The sequence below is a fragment of the Engystomops pustulosus genome, chromosome 7 (genome assembly GCF_040894005.1).
Source record: "Engystomops pustulosus chromosome 7, aEngPut4.maternal, whole genome shotgun sequence".
Taxonomy (NCBI): Eukaryota; Metazoa; Chordata; class Amphibia; order Anura; family Leptodactylidae; genus Engystomops; species Engystomops pustulosus.
Window position 1 is genome coordinate 76,697,504 of NC_092417.1, and position 22,911 is coordinate 76,720,414.

At 44.8% G+C, this 22,911-nt stretch overlaps 2 protein-coding genes across 4 annotated transcripts; one reads left to right on the plus strand and one right to left on the minus strand.

The window, feature by feature from the left end:
* Positions 1–712: 712 nt before the first annotated feature.
* COQ6 (coenzyme Q6, monooxygenase) lies at positions 713–12,655 on the minus strand. Of its 3 annotated transcripts, none has more exons than XM_072116875.1 (13): positions 12,550–12,655; positions 11,540–11,699; positions 11,208–11,342; positions 11,071–11,129; positions 10,865–10,988; positions 10,271–10,401; positions 2,819–2,926; positions 2,663–2,725; positions 2,379–2,486; positions 2,100–2,302; positions 1,909–2,024; positions 1,553–1,719; positions 713–838 (listed from the first exon to the last, which is right to left on the minus strand). In XM_072116875.1, the coding sequence occupies exons 2-13, from the start codon at positions 11,676–11,678 to the stop codon at positions 809–811; spliced, it is 1,383 nt and encodes a 460-aa protein (XP_071972976.1). In that variant the 5' UTR covers positions 11,679–11,699; positions 12,550–12,655; the 3' UTR covers positions 713–808. The 3 variants fall into 3 exon arrangements, with proteins under 3 accessions (XP_071972976.1, XP_071972975.1, XP_071972977.1); XM_072116874.1 differs by having other exon boundaries at positions 12,446–12,576; XM_072116876.1 differs by lacking the exon at positions 11,540–11,699 and having other exon boundaries at positions 12,550–12,630.
* FAM161B (FAM161 centrosomal protein B) lies at positions 12,546–21,019 on the plus strand. The gene is made up of 9 exons (XM_072116873.1): positions 12,546–12,765; positions 13,592–13,818; positions 14,625–15,070; positions 15,178–15,512; positions 16,250–16,365; positions 17,547–17,714; positions 18,940–19,039; positions 19,313–19,469; positions 20,840–21,019. The coding sequence occupies exons 2-8, from the start codon at positions 13,649–13,651 to the stop codon at positions 19,460–19,462; spliced, it is 1,485 nt and encodes a 494-aa protein (XP_071972974.1). The 5' UTR covers positions 12,546–12,765; positions 13,592–13,648; the 3' UTR covers positions 19,463–19,469; positions 20,840–21,019.
* Positions 21,020–22,911: the final 1,892 nt, after the last annotated feature.

The following is a 22,911-nucleotide window of genomic DNA, read 5'->3' on the forward strand; positions in this document are numbered from 1 at the left end:
GTACAGCTGTTGTAGGAACAAATGCTAGACCATGTGATGACTATGTATTTCCCTGGTCAGACAAAACTGCAAAAACAAACTAGTTACGAATTGTGATGTTGGGTCCCATAAAACTTCATACTGTAGATTTAGCCAACATGGTGAAAATAATACATCTGCCTATGTAATAAGAAATCTCTATCATGGAGTGAGATGAGATCTGTCTGCAGATATCCTAAGACTGGCCCAACATTTGCAGCCCCAGCGCACAACACACGCGTTCTCTGTAATGAAGTCTACACCAGGTCAGACCTGGCATAGATTTCCACTATAACTGCACCTGTATTCTGCCAGAGGTTATAGCACTCTCACTTTTCAAAAGTTCCTATTTGCTGCCATGTGCCAGAAATTGCAACCTTTTTCGTGCTTTGTAGGCCAAAATATAGTGTACATGGCATGATACCTTCTCCTAAACATGTGTATATAACCGAATGTCTACTAAAGGAGTGTTCACAGATTTTTTTTTAAATGCAGCTTTCGAAGCCAAAAACCTAGGAGTGGAGAGAAAACAAAAAAAAAAAAGGATTTTTAATGTTCTCATATTCCATAGCAGGCATTTGTTTCCAAAAATCGGGACCCTAGACATAAATGTCGACCTTAAAATACGAGTATGTTTGTGGATTTATTATGATAACACTGGATCAGTTAATGAAGCAGATCACAGGCAGACACCTCTGTGTGCAAATAATTCTCTTTATTTTTATACACAACAATTAAAAAAATAATTATAATAAGTTACATAAATCGGGGTCGGATCTTGTTGGGAATTTCATTTACTTGCAAACTCCATGATCTGTTCCTGTTAATGAAACCAAGAACGATTATTAGACTGGGAACCCCCAGTAGACACTGGAAGAGCAAGTTTACACAGTGTCTGGTAATAAAAGTCACAGGATTAATTTGGTTTGGAACAAAAAGGGAAAAGATAGACCTATAAAATTGTAAACCTGAATGGTTGCAAAGTAGAAAACTCGTTTATGTTTAAAAATTATTTTATATAAATCTTCTACTTCTATTCATTGTATTGCCCACAGAATCTTTTTGGACACTATTGGGCTCATTTACTAAGGATCCGAATCGCGCATTTTTGTCGGGTTTCACAAATATTTCCGATTTGCGCCCAGTTGTCTCGGGATTTTTGTGCACGCTATCCGATTGTGGCGCACCGGCTTTCACGCAACAGAAATCGGTGGGCGTGGCCGTCGGAAAACCCGATGGATTTGGAAAAACCGCGGAATTTAAAAAAAAAATTGTTTTGCAAGAATAGCACTCACATACACAGGACGAAGAAGGTGAACTCCGGCGGACTTCAGCGCAGCAGCGACACCTAGTGGACATCGGGCGCACGGCCTTAGTGAATCCCGGCAGAATCAACGTCGGACAACGCGCCGCGGGATCACGAATGGACTGGGTAAGTAAGTATGTGCCCCTATATGTGACTAGTAAACAGACATGTTATTTCAATTCTGTGATCTTTATAACCAGACAGTAAATGGCAGAAGAGTACACAAACCTTTAGTGGAGGCAGTGCATTCGTAGCTTGAAGACCCAGAGTTCGGAGAAGCACTATGGGTGGCTGCTTCGTGTTGTACAACCTCTTCAGCAGATCAATGGTGGCCATCAAAGGCAGGTTTTGCCTCTGGCGTTCAGTCTCGTACTCCAGTAGGTGCCTTGTCGATCCTATGAAACACCAATGACTCAGATCTACCAGACCAGATAAACACCAAATTCTGTGCTGTTTTGGTTTAGAAGCATTCTTTACATTACATTTGCACTGTGAAACATTGTTCTTTGCAACGTAGGAGGCATATTTTCTGTAAAATTAAATTCACTTCTCTGTATGCAAATATGAACTCAATAAAAAGTTACCTAGGTCTTGACCATCAAATGCTGCTTTACTTAGATGATGAACTAGACTGGCCACATCACCAAATCCCATATTAACACCCTGACCGGCCAGAGGGTGCACTCTATGCGCAGCATCCCTGCAGAGATAGACATCAGCAGTCTGTTTCAAACTCACAGCACCAAGTATCTTTACCATATCAAACTCATCTTACCCTATTAATGCCACGCGCTGGCGGACGTATTCAGTTGCATGACCAAGCCCTAAAGGGAAAGCTGCCCTGCTCTGGTCTCCTAGATGAGAAACACTTGGAGGAAGCTGACGGGTAGAAGAACCAGATGGTGCCAAGAAGGACACAGCTGAACGCAACAGAGATCCAGCAGACGAAATAAAATCTGAATGGTGCTCACTACTCCACTGTGAAAAAAAACCAAAGTACATGAGGCCCACATGGCCTGTGCCGTCATATTTTACATAAGAAATATGGACTTACAAAAGCTGAATTCACAGCATCAATAAAACTCTCATGATTCATCTTTAGAAGCTCCGAGGCATGTTCTGGAGATGTGGACCACACTAAAGAACTCCAGGTATCTGAAAGCTGTAACAAAGATCAGCAAAAGATAAAATAACACAAGAGTTTACCAGAAAAGTGTGACCAGAGAGAAGACAAGGTTATCATATGAGGAGGAAAGAGGGGTGAAAAGTCTCAATAGCAGAATATCACATGGCCATATGCTGGTAAAGAGCCTAATAAGCTTAGAGATAGATGGTTACCGGTAATAGGGCGATGGGTCCAGTAGGGAGGAACCTCTGCCAGGCCACATTGTTCTCAGTAGGCTGCCAAAAAAATAAATGGTTAAAGCTCCATGCCAGTGTAACATTAATGGACCAATGGTCACTACAGGCAAAAAAAAATAATTTTCCACTTACTTCAGATAGTTGTAAGGTTGCGACAACAGCAACGTGATTGTAGCTCCACTGAACAGTCTTCATTCCTGCTGATCTGCGGACCATGGAGTTCTGTCCATCTGCACCAATCTGAAAGGGAGATGGATTAGGATTAGAGATGAGCGAACATGCTCGTCCGAGCTTGATGCTCGGTCGAGCATTAGCGTACTCGAAACTGCTCGTTGCTCGGACGAATACTTCGCCCGCTCGAGAAAATGGCAGCTCCCGCCGTTTTGCTTTTTGGCGGCCAGAAACAGAGCCAATCACAAGCCAGGAGACTCTGCACTCCACCCAGCATGACGTGCTACCCTTACACGTCGATAGCAGTGGTTGGCTGGCCAGATCAGGTGACCCTGGGATAGACTAGCCGCGGCCCGCGCTGCTCGGATCATTCTGTGTCTGGATGCCGCTAGGGAGAGAGCTGCTGCTGGTCAGGGAAAGCGTTAGGCTGTTCTATTAGAATAGTGTTAGGCAGGAGTGATTCTCCAAGAACCCAACAGCCCTTCTTAGGGCTACAATAACGTTATACTTTTTTTTTTTAATTTGCAGCTAGTACCATATTGTGAGGAATTAGCAGGGGGACTTGCTACCGTTGTGTTTAGCTCTTAGTGACACACATATCCACCTCAAACACCAAAGTGGGAAAATTTATTAGGGGTTTGATTTCAATTAGGCACAGTCTGCCATTTACTTTTTATTTTACGTTTATTTTTTTAATAACTCAGTGTCATCTCATCTTGCATAGTAGTGTGCTTTCATACTTGGCTAGAAAATAGCCATAGGAGAATCCAAACGGCTTACTTACGCCTACAGTAGCGTTATATATATTTGATTTCTGGTTGATCTGCTGGTGGCTGTACTTGCTGCAGTGCATCTACTAGCAAATTGTGAGCAATTTGTAGTGAGACTTGCGACCGCTGTGTTTTGCGCTTAGTGACGCACATATCCATTGCAAAGACCGAAGTGGGAAAATTTATTAGGGGTTGGATTTAAATTAGGCACAGTCTGCCATTTCCTTTTTTATTTTACGTTTATTTTTTTAATAACTCAGCGTCATCTCATCTGGCATAGTAGTGTGCTTTCATACTTGGCTAGAAAATAGCCATAGCAATAGGATAGCATCGTTTGGTTTTAAAAACTAAAAAACACAAAAAAAAACAAAAAAAAAACACAAAAAAAAGTTAAAAAAAAATTAAAAAGTTATAACTCTCATTTTAAAAATGTTTAACCCGAGGGCTAGGGGTAGAGGACGAGGGCGGGGACGTGGGCGTCCAACTACTGCAGGGGTCAGAGGCCGTGGTCCTGGGCGGGGTGAGACACCACCTGCTGATGAGGGAGCAGGGGAACGCCGCAGAGCTACACTCCCTAGGTTCATGTCTGAAGTTACTGGGACTCGTGGTAGAGCACTGTTGAGGCCAGAACAGTGCGAACAGGTGATGTCGTGGATTGCCGACAATGCTTCGAGCAATTTGTCCACCAGTCAGTCTTCCACGCAGTCCACCCATGTCACCGAAATCGGCACTCCTCCAGCTCCTGCACCTCAGCCTCCTCCCCCCCAGTCTGCCCCCTCCAAGGAAAATTTGGCATTTGAACCGGCATACTCTGAGAAACTGTTTTCTGGACCCTTCCCACAGTCACAAACCACTTGTCCGGTTGCTGCTGAGCAATTTTCCGATGCCCAGGTTTTCCACCAGTCGCAGTCTGTGGGTGATGATGACCTTCTTGACGTAGTGGAAGAAGTGTCTAAAGAGGTGTCCGACGATGAGGAGACACGGTTGTCAGACAGTGGGGAAGTTGTTGTCAGGGCAGGAAGTCCGAGGGGGGAGCAGACTGAGGGATCGGAGGATGATGAGGTGACAGACCCAAGCTGGGTTGATAGGCCGGGTGAACACAGTGCTTCTGAGACAGAGGAGAGTCCTCGACCAGAACAGGTTGGAAGAGGCAGTGGTGGGGCCAGACGGAGAGGCAGGGCCAGAGCTGGTGCATCAGCGCCAAATGTGTCAACTAGTGAAGCTCCCGTGGCGAGGGCTAGATTTTCAGAAGTCTGGAGGTTCTTTAAGGAAACACCGGATGACCGACGGACTGTGGTGTGCAACATTTGCCAAACCAGGATCAGCAGGGGTTCCACCACTACTAGCTTAACTACCAGGCATATGAATGCTAAACACCCCACTCAGTGGCAACAAGCCCGTTCACCTCCGGCCGTGCACACCACTGCTCCTTCCCCTGTGTCAGCTGATAGTCAGCCCCCTGCCCAGGACCCTGCCACAAAAACCCCATCGTCGCCTCCACGATCCTCCACAGCATCCACCAGCGTTCAGCTCTCCATACCCCAGACGCTGGAGCGGAAACGCAAATATAGTGCAACCCACCCGCACGCCCAAGCCCTTAATGTCCACATCTCCAGATTGCTTAGCCTGGAGATGCTGCCCTATAGGCTAGTAGAGACCGAGGCCTTTCGCAACCTCATGGCGGCGGCCGCCCCTCGGTATTCGGTCCCCAGCCGCCACTACTTTTCCCGATGTGCCGTCCCAGCCCTGCACCAGCACGTGTCAGACAACATCATCCGTGCCCTGACCAACGCCGTTTCTGACAAGGTCCACCTGACCACGGACACGTGGACGAGTGCTGCCGGGCAGGGCCACTATATATCGCTGACGGCACATTGGGTTAACTTGGTGGAGGCTGGGATCGAGTCTGACCCTGCGGCTGGTCATATACTGCTGACGCCGAGGATTGCGGGGCCTACCTCGGTCCAGGTCTCAAAGGCCTACTATGCCTCCTCCTCCTCCCACACCTCCTCCTCCGAATTACCATCCGTGGGCATGGCGCCATCAGTCGGTAGCTCTAGGCACAGCAGCAGTGCCGTCGCTAAGCGACAGCAGGCGGTGCTCAAACTGCTGAGCCTAGGCGATAAAAGGCACACCGCCCAAGAGCTATTACAGGGCATCACGGCGCAGACAGATCTGTGGCTGGCACCGCTGAACCTGAAGCCAGGCATGGTTGTGTGTGACAACGGCCGTAACCTGGTGGCGGCTCTGCAACTCGGCAGACTGACACATGTGCCATGCCTGGCCCATGTGTTAAATCTGATAGTTCAGCGTTTCCTCAAGACATACCCCAATCTGTCTGATTTGCTCACGAAGGTGCGCCGCATCTGTGCGCATTTCAGGAAGTCCAGCACAGATGCTGCCACTCTCAGGGCAGCGCAGCGCGGCCTCCAACTGCCCGCTCACCGACTGTTGTGCGACGTGCCCACGAGGTGGAATTCAACACTGACCATGTTATCCAGAGTTTACCAGCAGCGCCGAGCGATTGTAGACTGCCAGATGTCAACTTCCACCAGAACTGGTAGTCAGGTCAGTCAGCTTCCTCAAGTCTACAATGAGGAGTGGACGTGGATGTCTGATATCTGTCAGGTGCTGAGTAACTTTGAGGAGTCAACACAGATGGTCAGTGGCGATGCCGCCATCATCAGCCTCACCATCCCGCTGCTTGGCCTGTTGAAAAACTCTCTGATCAGCATGAAGTCGGAAGCTTTGCGCTCGTCACAAGAGACGGGGGAAGAAGATTCCCTTGTTGATAGCCAAAGCACCCTTAGGTCTGTTTCTCAGCGTATATCGGAGGAGGTGGAGGAGGATGAGGAGGAAGAGGAGGAGAATGTTGGCGAGACACAAGAGGGGACCATTGTTGAGTCCTTCACTGTTCAGCGTGTATGGGCAGAAGAAGAGGAGTTGGAGGAGGAGGAAATGGACAGTCAGGCCAGTGAGGGGAGTGAATTCTTACGCGTTGGTACTCTGGCGCATATGGCAGATTTCATGCTAGGCTGCCTATCCCGTGACCCTCGCGTTCAAAGAATTTATTCCAGCACCGATTACTGGGTGTTCACTCTCCTGGACCCACGGTACAAGCAAAATCTTTCCACTCTCATCCCTGGAGAGGAAAGGAGTGTGAGAATGCTTGAATACCAGCAGGCCCTGGTTCACAAGCTGAAACAGTATTTCCCTTCTGACAGCGCTAGCGGCAGAGTGCGTAGTTCTGCGGGACAAGTAGCGAGGGAGAGTAGGCAGCTTGTCCAGCACTGGCAAGGGTACGCTTTACAAGGCTTTTGCCAGCTTTATGTCACCCCAGCAAGACACTGTCACCTGTCCCCAGTCTCGGCAGAGTAGGGCTGATCTTTACAGAAAGATGGTGAGGGAGTACGTAGCTGACCATACCATCGTCCTAAATGATCACACAGCTCCCTACAAGTACTGGGTTTCAAAGCTGGACATGTGGCACGAACTGGCGATGTACGCCTTGGAGGTTCTTGCCTGCCCTGCCGCTAGCGTGTTGTCCGAGCGGGTTTTCAGTGCAGCTGGTGGCATCATCACCGATAAGCGTACACGCCTGTCGACTGACAGCGCTGACAGGCTGACGCTTATTAAGATGAATAAAGCCTGGATTTCTCATAATTTCCAATCTCCACCAGGTGAAGGAAGCTCAACCTGAATAATTGATCCACTCCTCCTCCTCCTCATTTTCCTCCTTCTCCTCCTCTTTGTACAGTAAAGCAGAGGAAACTGGCTATTTTTTGACAGGGCCCACTGGCTCTAGCTATAGTACTTTATGCATTTAATTTTTCTGGAGGGCCACCTACCCGGTCCTCTGTTTTAAACAATTTTTGGGAGTGCCACATACAGGCACTCAATCTATTCAATTTTTCTGGAGGGCCACCTACCTGCTCCTCTGGTTTGAAAACTTTTTTGGACTGCCACATACAGGCACTCAATCTATTCAATTTTTCTGGAGGGCCACCTACCCGCTCCTCTGGTTTGAAAACTTTTTTGGACTGCCACATACAGGCACTCAATCTATTCCATTTTACTGGAGGGCCACCTACCTGCTCCTCTGGTTTGAAAAGTTTTTTGGACTGCCACATACAGGCACTCAATCTATTTCATTTTTCTGGAGGGCCACCTACCCGCTCCTCTGGTTTGAAAACTTTTTTGGACTGCCACATACAGGCACTCAATCTATTTCATTTTTCTGGAGGGCCACCTACCTGCTCCTCTGGTTTGAAACATTTTTGGGACTGCCACATACAGGCACTATCCAAATTAAATTGTCTCCATAGCAGCCTCCACACGTTGTCTCCATTGCTACCTCCAAAAGTCGTCCATATAGCTGCCTCCATACATCGTCCCCTTATCAAACGAGGGGTGTCAGGCAGAAATTTGGGTTGTTTTCATGGATTCCACATCAAAGTTGTTAACTTTGTCGCCACCCTGCTGTGTTATCCACAAAATATACTGGCAAACTTTTATCATTTACCAATATTATTTCAGCGCTTCTTGCGCATCTGTTTACATTCCCCTCACCCGGCATATCCTAAACTTATAAGAACGCTACTACACTTGATCTTATACAAAAGGTTCTTAGAAGTGCTGTTTGGGGAGTAGCCTAGAGACAGGGGCTTGGATTGGCGAAAGCTCGCCTGGCAGCGGAGCGCCAGCTCCATGCGCATCATGCGCTTCTTGCGCATCTGTTTACATTCCCCTCACCCGCCATATCCCAAACTTATAAGAACGCTACTACACTTAACTTGGTGCAGGCTGGGACCGAGTCTGACCCTGGGGCTGGTCATATACTGCCGACGCAGAGAATTGCGGGGCCTACCTCGGTCCAGGTCTCAAAGGTCTAGTATACCTCCTCCTCCTCCCACCCCTCCTCCACCTCCGAATTACCATCCGTGGCCATGGCGCCATCAGTCGGTAGCTCTAGGCACAGCAGCAGTGCCGTCGCTAAGCGACAGCAGGCGGTGCTCAAACTGCTGAGCCTAGGCGATAAAAGGCACACCGCCCAAGAGCTATTACAGGGCATTCCACATCAAACTTGTTAACTTTGTCGCCACCCTGCTGTGTAATCCACAAAATATACTTGCAAACTTTTATCATTTACCGATATTATTTCAGCGCTTCTTGCGCATCTGTTTACATTCCCCTCACCCGCCATATCCTAAACTTATAAGAACGCTACTACACTTGATCTTATACAAAAGGTTCTTAGAAGTGCTGTTTGGGGAGTAGCCTAGAGACAGGGGCTTGGATTGGCGAAAGCTCACCTGGCAGCGGAGCGCCAGCTCCATGCCAAGATCCAACTAACATAGTTTTAACTGCAGCACCTTTAATCTACTACTAGTTCACTGCCTCCATACATGGTCCCCTTATCAAACGAGCTGTGTCAGGCAGAATTTTGGGTTGTTTTCATGGCTTCCATGTTAACTTTGTCGCCACCCTGCTGTGTAATCCACAAAATATACTGGCAAACTTTTATCATGTACCGATATTATTTGAGCGCTTCTTGCTCACCTCCTTTGGTTCCTCTCTGCCACCCATTGGTTTGAAGCCTGAGTCCATTTAGGGTATGTCGCCATGACACTCTCTAGCCTGCTGCCGCTGCCTCTGCATGCCGTCCCCTATAGTGTCAGGGTCAATTATTGGATGTTTTAGATGCTATCTAGCTTCATTCTGTCACTCTGTCATGGCCATGCTGTTGCCCATAATTTTGGCATAATGGTGCGATTAAGCAGCCTCAGAGGCATCCATGCATGCTGCCCCTGCTGTTTCCTGTCCATTTCCGTGGTGTTTCCATCCTTTTCTGAGGTTCCCAGGTGTTTGGCCAAGCTTCCCTGTGCAGAGCCTTGGTCCCCTTGAAAAATGCTCGAGTCTCCCATTGACTTCAATGGGGCTCGTTATTCGAGACGAGCACTCGAGCATCGGGAAAAGTTCGTCTCGAATAACGAGTACCCGAGCATTTTAGTGCTCGCTCATCTCTAATTAGGATCATTCAATTTCTATACAGACCAATGAGGAATGCAAACAAGTGTCTAGGATGAAACACATGGAAGAGTGGAGTGATTTTTGGTTTAGTCAATTGGGACAACTTGTCAATGGGTTACTGTAGAGTGGAAAAGGAAAATCTGGAAACCACTTTCCTAAGCATTATATTGCATTGAACAATGAAGAGATGAGAAGAGAAAAGTTAAAAGGGTTATTCTCATTACCGGAAATACTTATTATTATTGTAGAAAAATTATACATTTTTCCAATATACTTTCTGTACGAATTCATGGTTTTCTAGATCTCAGCTTGCTGTCCTTCTATAGAAGGTGGTTAGAAATCTGTCCATGGGCACACATCCCATGGCTCGTCATATCACCCATCTCTGATATCAACCAGCCGCGCACCTGTGTAACCATGGACAGATTTCTGTCATCTGGCAGTAAACATAGAAGCTTTCTATAGAAGGACAGCAAGCAGAGATCTAGAAATTCATGCAAAGATGATTCAGAAAGCATATTGGGATATTGTTTACATTTTTTATCATACAAACAATAACATTAATTTGCTGAAATGGAAACATCGATTTAAGGAAGGCTTGAAGGTTCCTTACCACCAGTCTTGTGTGTAAACTCTGTCCATCTGCCAGTTGTATCTCTACAAATGGGCTACCCTCTTCACTGGTGTAAGGTGCTGGCCAGGTGTAGCCCACAGCTCTGCTCCGATACAGAACCTTTACATGTTCTAAAGTAGTCAGAAACAAGAAAGGTTATTCTTGTGTAGAAGAATCACCAGAGGGGGGAGATAAATAGATGTACGCAGTAGAAGGTGTATACTGTAAGATATACACCCACAGTGTGAATTCAGAGGAAGCTACTAAAATCATATAGAGACTGTGGCCAATTGGCCTATTTAGCCTTATTCACTGTTATCCTCTTTTATTTTAGGAGGGGGGTGCCCTGAGAAAACATTATTAGGGCAAAAATGTACAGGCTTTCAATGATTGTAATAAAGGAATCACAGGAATCATATACATAAAATTTGGGGGGAGATTTATCAGAAGTATCTAAGGTAAAACTGTTCTAGTTGCCCATGGCAACCGATCACAGCTCAGCTTTCATTTTATAATCAGACAATAAAAGCTGAGCTCTGATCAGTGCTGCTACCGGATACTTCTCTCCTCAGAGATCAGCTACAGCAGTCTGACCTGACATTGCATCCAGCTGGCTGGTGAGTGCTGTTGTGATTACATCATTTTCTATGATGTAGCCCATGTCCTCCATTCCTTCTTTATCAAATGTGATGAGTGCATCTGAGCAGGCATCCCAAACCTACCAACACAACAGTAAAAAAGGAGGGCTCAGGCAAGATTGCCAATGATCTTTCCACATAGTGGTTACATTACACACTTACCTGCATTCTTTTGTAAGGCTTTAACCTCATTGTACAGATGTGATCCCAAGCCCCAAAGCCTGTGGGTAGCAATAAGAAGGCTGTTGTCAGAGGAGGGCAGGAGGAGTGGAAGATAATGCTGTACAATCTATACTCACTGGCAAGGAGCGTGGCAGACCCTGGAGTGATGGAGCTCACACGATTGCTGAATTTCTCTGGCAGGGGCTCCAACACTTTCCTTTGTCCAGCCTCCAGCAGAAGGATTTTCTTGTGACGCAAGTGAGGATGGGAACCTTGTCAGACAACATAATAACCGCCAAAATAAAATTAATGTCATGAGGAGTCCTGGGTTGAGCCCAGTACAATGCACACATTACAGAATCAGCAGGACATGGGGATAAAACCTTGATTTCATGCATTGTGCAGAAACGTTTTTTCTTCATTAAACACTAATGTCTTACCATCATGTAAGACACAAAGTATTCCTCACCTAGGGCACAAGCCATTGCTGTTCCAACCATCCCCCCACCAGATATAACGACATCGTAGAGTGTAGAGGTAACAGAGGACAGGCAGCGGCGGGGAACCAGGCATCTATGAACAATGGGCATACCCAGAGGAAGCAGCATGGCAGTTCTGAACCAAAGCCCCTGTCAGGACAAGAGACAGAAGCTGGTCATGTGATCTCCGGTGAAAGGATTTTAAAGGGCAGGATTAGGGGGTGATGCTGATGTTCTTGACTTAAATAGAGAACAGAATGGTTGTTTGTTTATAAATTACAGTATTGGAGAATAGTTTGCTGAATTACTGTGCAAGAGTAATGGGGGGTGGTGAAGAGAATATGGCAGAGAGGGGAAAGGAGAGTGTTGTGGTGCAGGGTGATCAGTAAGGGGGATGAGGGGAAAGTTTTAGGGGTGAAAAGAGTGTTGGGGGTAGAGTCCGTTCTAGGGGTGAGGAGGGTGTTAGGGATAGAATTAGCTCTAGGGGTGAGGAGGGTGTTGGGGGTAGGGTCAGTTCTAGGGGTGAGGAGGATGTTGGGGGTAGGGTCAGTTCTAGGAGTGAGGAGGGTGTTGGGGGTAGGGTCAGTTCTAGGAGTGAGGAGGGTGTTGGGGGTAGGGTCAGTTCTAGGGGTGAGGAGGATGTCGGGGGTAGGGTCAGTTCTAGGGGTGAGGAAGATGTCGGGGGTAGGGTCAGCTCTAAGGGTGAGGACGGTGGTGGGGGACGTGCATTGTGATCAGTACTGATGATGAGGTGTGTCAGTTCTAAGGGTGAGGACACCGCGGGGTGATCGGGGCTGAGAGAGGTGCTGGGTGATTAGTAGGGAGCATGAGGGTTAGTGGGCTTCTGTTGCAGTCAGTATGTGTTTTATTTGTATTAAGGAAACTTCAGGTCAAACCCGTCAAGCGCTGTGGTCGCAGATCTAATGACGTCACTTCAGTGAGCGAAGATAAAAGGCAGGATTAGGTCAGAGCACGTGATTTGTCCCTGCGCTCCTTATACCCTGCTGTTTGGGACGGGCGACTGCCGAGGGAGGAGTAGAACGTCCCGTAAACCTCATCGTCTTCCTCTTGGTTATTCCCATTTCAAATATGGCGACCGGTCTGTGTGCGGAAATTACACTTAAGTTTCTATGGCAACCAGTAACCAATTAGCCAACCGGAAAGCGCGGGTGGGCGGGGCTTCTAGAGCCGCAATTCACAGAGAATCCGAGGCCAGGTAAGGACTGGGGTCCCGGTCTGTTGCAGGTGGGGATAATGGAGCTGGATGTCCTGTGACTGTATAGTGGGGGGCGGAGGGAGCTGCGCCTCATAAGACAACAGCAGATGTGTGACCATCCGTCATTAGAGAGAAAATGTCCTTTTTCTACTGGGCGTGGCCACAACTACCGCTGCTCCTGTGTCTGCCCTGCACCAGCACTATACATCCCAAGGGGTGCACCATCCAGGAGGCAAGTTGAGCCTCTGGCCTCAGGCAGCAGCACCTGCAGAGAGCTGGAGGTCAGCACCAGCTCCACAGTAGGACCTGACAGTAGCGTCTCTTTACACCTTCTGTGGCTTTGTCACACTGCATGCTACTCATCTACTAAAAAGAAACCATACCTGATATATACTGGATGGGGCAGAGGGGGGTGCCATCTAAAGCTTGCTGCAGGCAGCAGAATATTTGAGTTCACCCTTGGCCACACACCTATAGAAATGAGCCGGGTATCTGCCCTCCCGGCTCTGTACTTATGGGGTGATTTAGGATCTTTCTGCCCACATCCACCCACTGTCAAGGGCTTAAAAAAAACACCTGTAAATAACAAACCACATGCTGTAGACATTTCATGAGTAAATCATGAGTGCAGCGCAGAATCCAGGACTTTGATAGATATATCCTTTTAGTTAAAGAAGCCATACACAGTATAGTTGTACTCTCCTCAAGCATCAGTAGCCAGGCTGTGCCCGCCTTTGTGCAATCAAATGTCTGCTAAATGGTGGATGTTTCCTGTTGTTGTGGAAATTATTTGATACGTGCAGCTTTTCTCTTTCTAATGTCACAGGGCTACCTATCCCACGGCCATTGCTCTCAAGACAATAAAAGTTTCTTTGGTTCCACCATGGTCTGGGACGAGGAAACAGATGGAGGGATAGCAACCAAGGATCTGATAGATAAGGATGTGTTAGAAATGCTGCAAGGTCTGAAGACCAGGAATAATCTTGTTCTCCAAGAGCTGACGTCTCTGTATGAGACATGGAGAGGACCGCCTGGAGAACGCAGCCTACACCTGTGAGTAACCCATGGATATGGGTGATCTTACTACTGTAGTTGGAATCGCAGTTGCAAATCCCATCATGGGTTTATGGGATGTGCTTATGAGAATGAAGATTAAATGCTGAGTTATACATTTAACTAGAGGACAGTCAAGTCTCTCTGGTGGCATTCAGACCACGTCACCCGGCTGTCTGCAAGTCTTGCGTGTGCGCGGTAGCACTTTCCTTGCACAGCCGACTGGAGACCAGTGCGGTTACGCAAGGAAACCCAACTGGTCTCCAGCCGGCTGCACAAGAAAACTGCTATCCTCTAGTTTCTCCTCTATCCTCTGTATTTATATGGCATGGCAGAGAGTGTAGATTGTGAGAGTTCTAATCCTCTCTGGCAAAAAAATTATTAAATTGAATATCATGAAATAATTTTGAGACCTTGGGGGTTATTTATAATACGCCGACGTATAAAAGCCCTGCTGCTACTCCAGCACAGCCAGGTACATAAAGCCGTATGAAAATATGCCGGCTGCAGCAAGTGTGCAGGGACAGAAACCCTTCTAAAAATAAGGGAAGCCCTCAAAGATGAAGAACCGCCATAAATGGGCAGTTCATGATATTTCCCTGATGACGTGGTCTGCAGCTGGCCCAACACATCCATTGAAAGGATTCTCTGCCTAAAGTCTACTTTAATATTATTGAAAATGTATTTCAAAGCATCATGCAACCCTATTGTTTAGTGTGTTTGTTATTTTAGCAATTTATAAGATTATAAACCCCCATACTTGGACATAGCATTTATATCTTACTGATTTATATGTCTTATTAAAGTGAAAGGAAAGCCTCCAAGCCAAAGGTCAATGTCTCAACTAAAGGCCCTGAATTTACTGTTCCCCAACCCTTCCAAATGATGCTGCGTGAAGCAGAGAAAAGGCAGAATCTGAAGGGTAATGCTTGGGGTGATCTAAAAGATGAGCCGAATGTAGATGATGAAGAATGTTTGAAGAAGTTCCGTGCCCAGCCGGTACCTGCTCATGTCTTCTTGCCATTGTACAATGAGATAATGGAACAAAATGAAACACGAAGACAAACTGGCATCCAGAAAAGGAAGAAGCACCTGATGTCCATGCAGAAACCATTCCACCTCACGGTACAAGACAGGAGCCAACAGGTGGAAAGACCAGTTAGTGACCCAAGTGACCACAAAAAAGTGGCAAGCAAACAGCGGTCCATCCCTAAATCTGTTCTGGATCCCACAGTCAGTGATAGGTTAAGAGGTGAGTCTTTCTAGCTCAGTATGGGCATGTGCAGGACCACTCTTAGGGACATTTGGGTTTGGACCTGTATATCTTACAAAACTAATCAGAATATATTCTCTACACAGAGGCAGAAATTCTAAGAAAGATTAACAGTCATTTGAGAGCAAAAGACTTGCAAGAGAGCTCCTCAGCTCCTATCCCATTAAGCCGAAATATCCGTGACCCAAATTCCAGAACTTCCCTGAAGACCAAGGAGCAGCATCTGGGGTTCCTACAACAGGATCTAACATTCAAGCCCCGTATCAACCAGTATGCGCCTGATTTTGAGACACTGCATCGCAACTTTCAGAAACTTTCCTTAAGGAACCAGGCTACACAGGAACCCACAGAGACCAAGCCATTTAATCTGCGCACAAATAGACTCAGCTCCAAAAGACGCAGCAAGAAAGACGACAAACAGGTAAAAAGGGAACAGTCATATCGCAGAGTAGATTTATTTTCATTTGCACACAGCGGCATGAGTACACCTGAACAACTATGGCAGTGGTGGCGAACCTATGGCACGGGTGCCAGAGGTGGCACTCTGAGCCCTTTCTGTGGGCACCCAGGCCTTCACCCCAATTTAGAGTTTGCCAGATAGGACTCAAGGCTTTCCCCTGTGATCCAATACAGCCCAGGAAGTGCCAAGCTCAGCGCAATTTTAAGGCAACATCCTTGGCTGCCAGGACTACAGGAGGAGCAGGAAGGTGCGGATAGAGATGGATTGTCATTGGAGCTCCTGCTCTGGGTCCCCTGATTCTTCCTCTTCAGGGGACCGTGGAGGGAAGCTACAATCCAAATTTTTCCATCATCTTTATATTGTATTGGTGAACTCAGGATGCCAATACGATTAAAACCTGTGATACAGCAATGGATCAATAAGTTACTGCTTAAATTGTCATGTTGGCACTTTGCGACATATAAGTGGGTTTTGGTTGTAGCTTGGGCACTCTGTCTCCAAAAGGTTCGCCATCACTGAACTATGGTGTAGGTGCCAGTACTGGCTTGTATTACATATGCTGCGTATATAGTCCACAGAGCTCTTCATGACTGATATAGAAGTTCAGTGTATGTAAGTGGGATACACCTATGATTTATGGATCCCTCACAAATATGGTTTTGTGCCGCACAGCAAGTTACATGTCAATGTTTTTCTAGGAAACTTTACAAGAGACCCCACCTCGGAAATCCTTGAGCCATCTGTCTAGCTTATCGCCTAACACTCTTCCCGTGTATATTACCGATAGCACCAAGAGGCGGGAAGTTGCCATCAGGTAATCATTACAGTTTCCTGGGAAACAAATGTTTTAAAGATGTTATTTCTTCTTAGGCTTTCCTCGGTTTCTACTTTATGGATTACATTGAAAAGAGGTTGACGTGATGCACATTCTGCTCATGGAGTAGATGCTGCTTTTTAGAGACGTCATTTGGCTTTACTGCATTTAGATGCTCGTCATTCTTTGACATCTAGTAATGAAAGCACTAAATAGAATTTTGGTTGTTACTTCAAAGGGGAATCTTGCATCAGTTTAGCCCATACAAAGCTGCAGAAATTGTTAAGTAGAAGCCCTGGAGATCAGTGTAACCGTGTGTATTGTTAGTTGCAACAGGACATGAAAAATGCATTTATATTCTAGGATGAAGTTGGAGTTAGAGCACTGGGATTATCAGACCCAATCCTTTGCTTTTATACCAAACCAAAATCCTGCTACTGCTCTTACTCAGATTAAAAGGGGATTGAAGCTTGGCTGGGCTCAGTTAAGAGATCTCTCACAAGTCCAGCTACAATTCTGGAATATAAATATTACTATAAATCTTACTGCTTCTAAAAGTTCTCAGAAGCTATGTCTGGTAGGCTCCCTTGAGCTCTAGTCAAACCCCTCAGCTGGATGAATTGATCAACCCAATCCAATGTAATCTGTATATCTATGGTACAGTTGTATGGTCTCCAAACAGTTTCTTGCTGTAGTTTCTACTGGGTTGGCCCAGCGCCCTCTCATTTATTTGGTAGATCATTGTAGGATTTTTTTACATGGATCTTGGGATACTCCTATTAAATTCAGGTTTTTCACTAGATAAATCATGTAAATCCTACAAACGAGCTTCCAGGAGCAAAAACAAGTATGGGATTATAGAGTAGATGACAAGCAGTAAGAGCTGGTATATCCTAGGGATATGGCATAAATTGCTAAATTTGAAAAACCCGAAAACGTATGACACAGACGGTTATCATAGTTTTCTTTTGTCTGGTGCTCATTTGCGCCCGTTTATGTGCTTTTTTTCCCCCCAGTCATATAAATCTGAAAAACAAAAATTGCAATATTTTCATACAAACATCTGGAAACTAACAAATCAGGCGCAACACTGATAAAAAAAAATGTACCAAAAGTTGCAAAAAGAAAAAAACCTCCTACAAAAGTTTGATAAATGCCCTCCATTTATTTCTATCTTGTAGATCTTCTCTAGAGGACAAAGATAACCAGATAATAGAGAAGGAAAAGTGGCTTCGTAAACACCATCAGAAATCTATGAAAATTCAGAACTCATTGTCCAGACGAGCTAAAGCCCTAGATACACACAAGCCTCTAGCTGCATCCAACAAAGAGACAGTGAGGCAGAAGCAGTAAGTACAATAGTGATGTGTATTGTGGGACACAGTCTGATTTGATTATAAGACACGTCATATGCTTTTATTATCCCAACTATGCATCCAGCCCTGCATGTTTATCCTCGGGGGTTATTAATTACACCTACAGTGCTTGGGTTCAATCGTGTTTTGTTGCTTGAATCAGCCTTGGCGCAGTCCAAATATAACAACCCCCCCATTTGTTTAATTGATTCAGCTACAAGTGTTGATGCTTTTAGGGTGCAGTCACACATAGCGTCTAGCGCATCATGCTGGAGAGAGAGATTTGGCTAACTAAACAGCTGTGTTAAACATTTGTGTTTCAGAAACGCAACGGTTAACACAACGTGCAAGCATTAACCCCTACGGGACTCAGCCTCTTTTGGCCTTAAGGACGCGGCCCCGTTTTTCAAATCAGCCCTGTGTCACTAAAAGTGGTTATAGCTTTGGAACGCTATAAGATATCCAGGGGATTTCGAGATTGTACTTGAAATTAGTTTAAAAATTTGGATGAAATCTTTTGCGTTTAGTTATGAAAAAAACAATTTGGAAAAATTCTTTATTTTCAACGTTCTAAATTCTCTACTTTTGATGCAGATAGTCATAGCACCCAAATAAAATCATAACTTACATTTCCCCAATGTCTGCTTTATGTTGCCATGGTTTTTTAAGATTCCACATATTTTACTAGAATGTTATGAAGCTCAGAATCTCCAAAACCTGTATTTAGATGGACCTGCTCAACTTCTAATTGACCGTGAGAGGCCTAAATAATAGCAAGACTCATAAATGATCACATTGTGGAAACTACACCCCTCAACACATGAAAAACCACTTTTAAAGAAGTTTGTTAACCCTATCACTTTATAGAGCATTTTTTTATAGGGTATTAATTAAAAATGATCTTTTTCCGGAACGTTTTTTTTCCTCCGTGCGGGTCCAGTAATGATTCTGTTTTATTATACAGATTGTTACAGACGCGGCAATACCAAATATGCAGGGTTTTTTTGTGTTTTCTATACTTTATTAAGTGTTTTTATGGGAAAGTGACATTTTAGGGGCTTATATGCAATGAGTTTTGAAACATGTTATAGGCGCAACGTGTGGCTGCACCCTAAGCATCTGACTTAGATAGCAATTGCAGAAAATGTGCTAAATATCAGGATTAACTATGGAAAATCAAACAGGCAAAGGCTACCATTCTGATGTTTTTCTCGATTAGGGAGGCGGATCGCAGAAGGATGTTGGAATACAAAAAAGAGTTGAAGGAAATGATGAGCCGTGTCAATACAAGAGCTTTTCTCTTTGAGCAAGTCGCTAAGGTCAGTGGGGCTCAAGTCCGGCGGCACACGTGGCGTTTTGATCCCGTTTTTAAGCAGTCCGTTAAAAAAAAAAACCATGCGTGTGTTTTGAAAATGTATCTGTTATTGACCAGTTTTAAATTACGATAATTGATAACAGACGCGTTTTCAAAAAAACACACGTTTAACGGACTGCTTAAAACCAGCCCAAAACGCCACGTGTGCCGCCGGCCTAAGGGTTTCATAGTTTGCTTTTTTTGTCATAGGCCGTTTTTACCAAGTCTATTCCTGCAGGGATGTGTCATTAAAAATATGGAGCGCAGATATACAGAGACTTTAGAACATGCTGGATTAAATGATGACTTTGTGCAGCAGAAGGGAAGGACATCATCGGATCTGAGTGAGTTCCATGACAGCGAAGACATTGATGAAGAAGCCCAGTGATAAAAAGGTAATTAAGATTTAGACTTATTGTGCAATTCCATCCTACCCACCAGATATATTATACCCTACAAAAATCACAGTAAGGGCACATTCACGCTATGCGTTGCTTCGCGTTGTGCGTCATGATTTTGATGCATTCCACTGGTTTCAGCCTTGATTACATACTAAGATTACATTGCGTTTTAGCAGATGTAGTGGAAACGCAATGTAACCTCAGCATGTAATCAGGGCTGAAGCCAGTGGAATGCATCAAGAACACAAAGCGCAATGCATTGTGTGAACGCACCCTAAGGGCGGTGCCACACACACCGCTTTGTCTGGGTTTTGAAAACGCAGACAAAACCGCGCCCACCTTGGCGGGCCTCGGCCCGATCGCATCGGCGTTTCTATGGAACCGCCTGTGATTGGGAATGAACCGCCGGTGTTTTGAATTAAGTTAACGCAAAACACCGGCGGCTCATTCCCGATCGCAGGCGTTCGGTGGGCACGGCTTTGTCTGCGTTTTTAAACGCAGGCTAAGCGGTGCATGTGGCACTGGCCTAAGGGTGATGCCACACATGGCGTTTTGAACCTCTTTTTGGTAAGTTTTTAAGCAGTCCGTCCAAAAACGCTTCCATGGTAAAACCTGTCAAAAACTAATGCGTTTTTTAAAAAAACGCATAAGTTAACGGACTGCTTAAAAACAGACCAAAAACAGGTTCAAAATGCCATGTGTGGCATCACCCCAAGACCTTAGCAGTAGACTAGAGTGATGATAAAATAATTACTAAGACCGCGGTCACACGTAACGCTAGGTGTCCGTTCGTAACGGGACATTAGCGGACAGGGGGGCGGTCCTCGGCCCAAATGCACATGCGTTTCCAGGGATGGATTGAGATTGATAAGCAAGCATTTTTTGGGTTTTTTTTTTTGTCATCCCCCCACACACACACACACACACACACACACACACAAACTATGAAAATTATAATAATTAGGAAAAAACTGATGCGTTTTCAAAAACGCATGCATTTTTTTACGGACTGCTTAAAAACGTCCCAAAGATTGGTTCAAAACGCCACGTCTGTTTGAAACAGCTGAAGAGGAGATTTGCCTAATTATACCGCTGTCAACATTGTGTTTACAAAAACATTAGTTAACACATGTGTTAAAGCGTTAACAAATGCATGCATTAACACAAGCCTCAGTCAGTAGCACTTGTGAATTAGTCGCTGTAATCATCAACAGTTGCTCAAAGTAACCCTACTGTGGGAATTAGATTTTGCAAAACTCGCTGTATAGTCCTCTAGCAGCGACTAGTCTTTGCTACAAACTGGAGTTACCGGACTTGGAAGCCACCACCAAAGGTAATACATCTGACTTTTTTGCTTTTCCTAGTTTCCATGGTGCTGTCTGGAGAAGAGAACCTGACTTAATCGGCAGAAGAATTAGCACAAATCTTTGGATTCACACCTTACCTTGGTGCTTATTTCCTGCTAAATTCTAGGTCTTCACTTTCTGTATATTTTAGTTGAGTGTTCTTGGACTGTGAAATAAATGGCTGCAGTTTGGACTGCTCAGGGTGTTATGATTACACATTATATGGGTCTGAAATATTTTTTAGAATGTTTTTAGGAAAAAAAAAAAATGCACAAAAGGTAATCTTGACCAAATTAAAAAGAATAAAACAGTAACCCAAATTAATGCATCATTAAAAAAAAAACAAAAAAAAAAAAAACAGGAAAAGTAACCTTATTCTGTTTGTGTTCATGACAACATTGGATCAGTGAAAAAAACTGAAGTGTAAAAAAAAGCCCATTGAGAAGAAAAATTCAGTAAGGCATCAGTGACAAATCAACTAAGGCCAGGAATTGAAAGTGATAAATCAATGATGTAAAAGGAAAAAAAAAAAAAACGCTAAATGCGAGTCCACCCTTATATACACTGTGGTGGGGGCCATAAAAATCTTTTCCATCACATGGTGAAAATACAGATTTTGGCCCATAAAGTAATTTTTTTTTTTTAAAGCACTGATTTCAGCAAAAATCCTACCAAAGTAGTACATAATGAAATGTATTCTTAGTGAATAGTTTTAATAAATTATTTTTAATATGCAAATCCAAAATGTCCAAATCTGTTGTTACAGAAGAAAATCGTGATTACTCACCGAATTTTGTTTCCCTAAATCATGACAGCACCCAACTAGAGCTAGGGGTCCTCCTCCAGGGATAGGAAACCTATGTTTTTTATAGCTCGGCACCTCTTTCCGCCTTCTGTTAGTATTGGCTGAAGGCTCAAACATAAAGAGTGCATTACTTTACGTTTAAAGGGGTTTTCCCGTCTGGGCATTCACATTAAATTTCATTAATCTGCCATATTTTTTTTATATACACACACACACATTTCTTCAATTAGATGCTATAAAAAAAATTTACCTCTGTGAAGCTAATTTCTCATAAATGTAGTGATATATATGGTCCCTTAGAAACAAGACTTTGTCCTTGGATACGGTCACCTCTGCTGGAGGGATTGCACAAAGAAACAAAAGGTTTTTGTATATTTAATGTCTGGAAGTTACTGCATGTCCCACAGCCATTCTCTGGTAATGATTGCTGAAGTCAGGAGGTCAGGCAGTGCTCAATAGTGCATGTCTGGCCATCGCTGCCAAAATGTGAGGTGGTCGTATCCAAGGAAGCCATCATGTTTCTAAGGGACAACATGACTGCATTTATGAGAAATAATCTTCACACAGGAACATTTTTTTAATAATATCCAGTTGAAGAAATGTTTACATATGGCAAATGAATTAAATTAAATGTGAATACCCCTTTAAGTATTCACCACCTCCAGCAACTACAGACACACTGCAATCTGCAGCATACAACCTTTCTATAGGGGCATCCCCAGACTGCGGTTGGGGTGAGAGAGGTAAACCATGCTCCTGCCCTTCTGCACACAAGCGGTGGGATATATGTGGGCATTAACTGCTCTGTACACTGTTTTTTTTTTGTTTTTGTTTTTTGAGACCATGCCACTTACACTGAGCCTCTGTGGTGCCATTAATTCAGAATCCCCTAAGACAGTGATGGCGAACCTTTTAGCGTCCGAGTGCCCAAACTGCAACCCAAAACCCCCCCTTATTTATTGCGAGGTGCCAACCAAAAATTAAAGCAGTAACTTATTGCTCCCTGTTCTTCAACAACGTTCGATAATATCGGCCTCCTGAGGACAAGATGGAAAATTTGCATCATTTTAGCTTCTTTCCAGTGTCCCTCTGTATACAGAATATTGTGGGGCCAGCAGTAGGTCTTCCAAAGATAATTCGTCCCCGTCTACTCATTCTCCCTCTTCCTACATACCCAAATAGCGAATTATCACATAAATATATGACTGAAAGCAGCATCTTTTAAGTTGCTAGGAACTGCAGGAAGATTCTTTGAGTCCTGTCTGGTGTGCTAGGGTGATGGCCT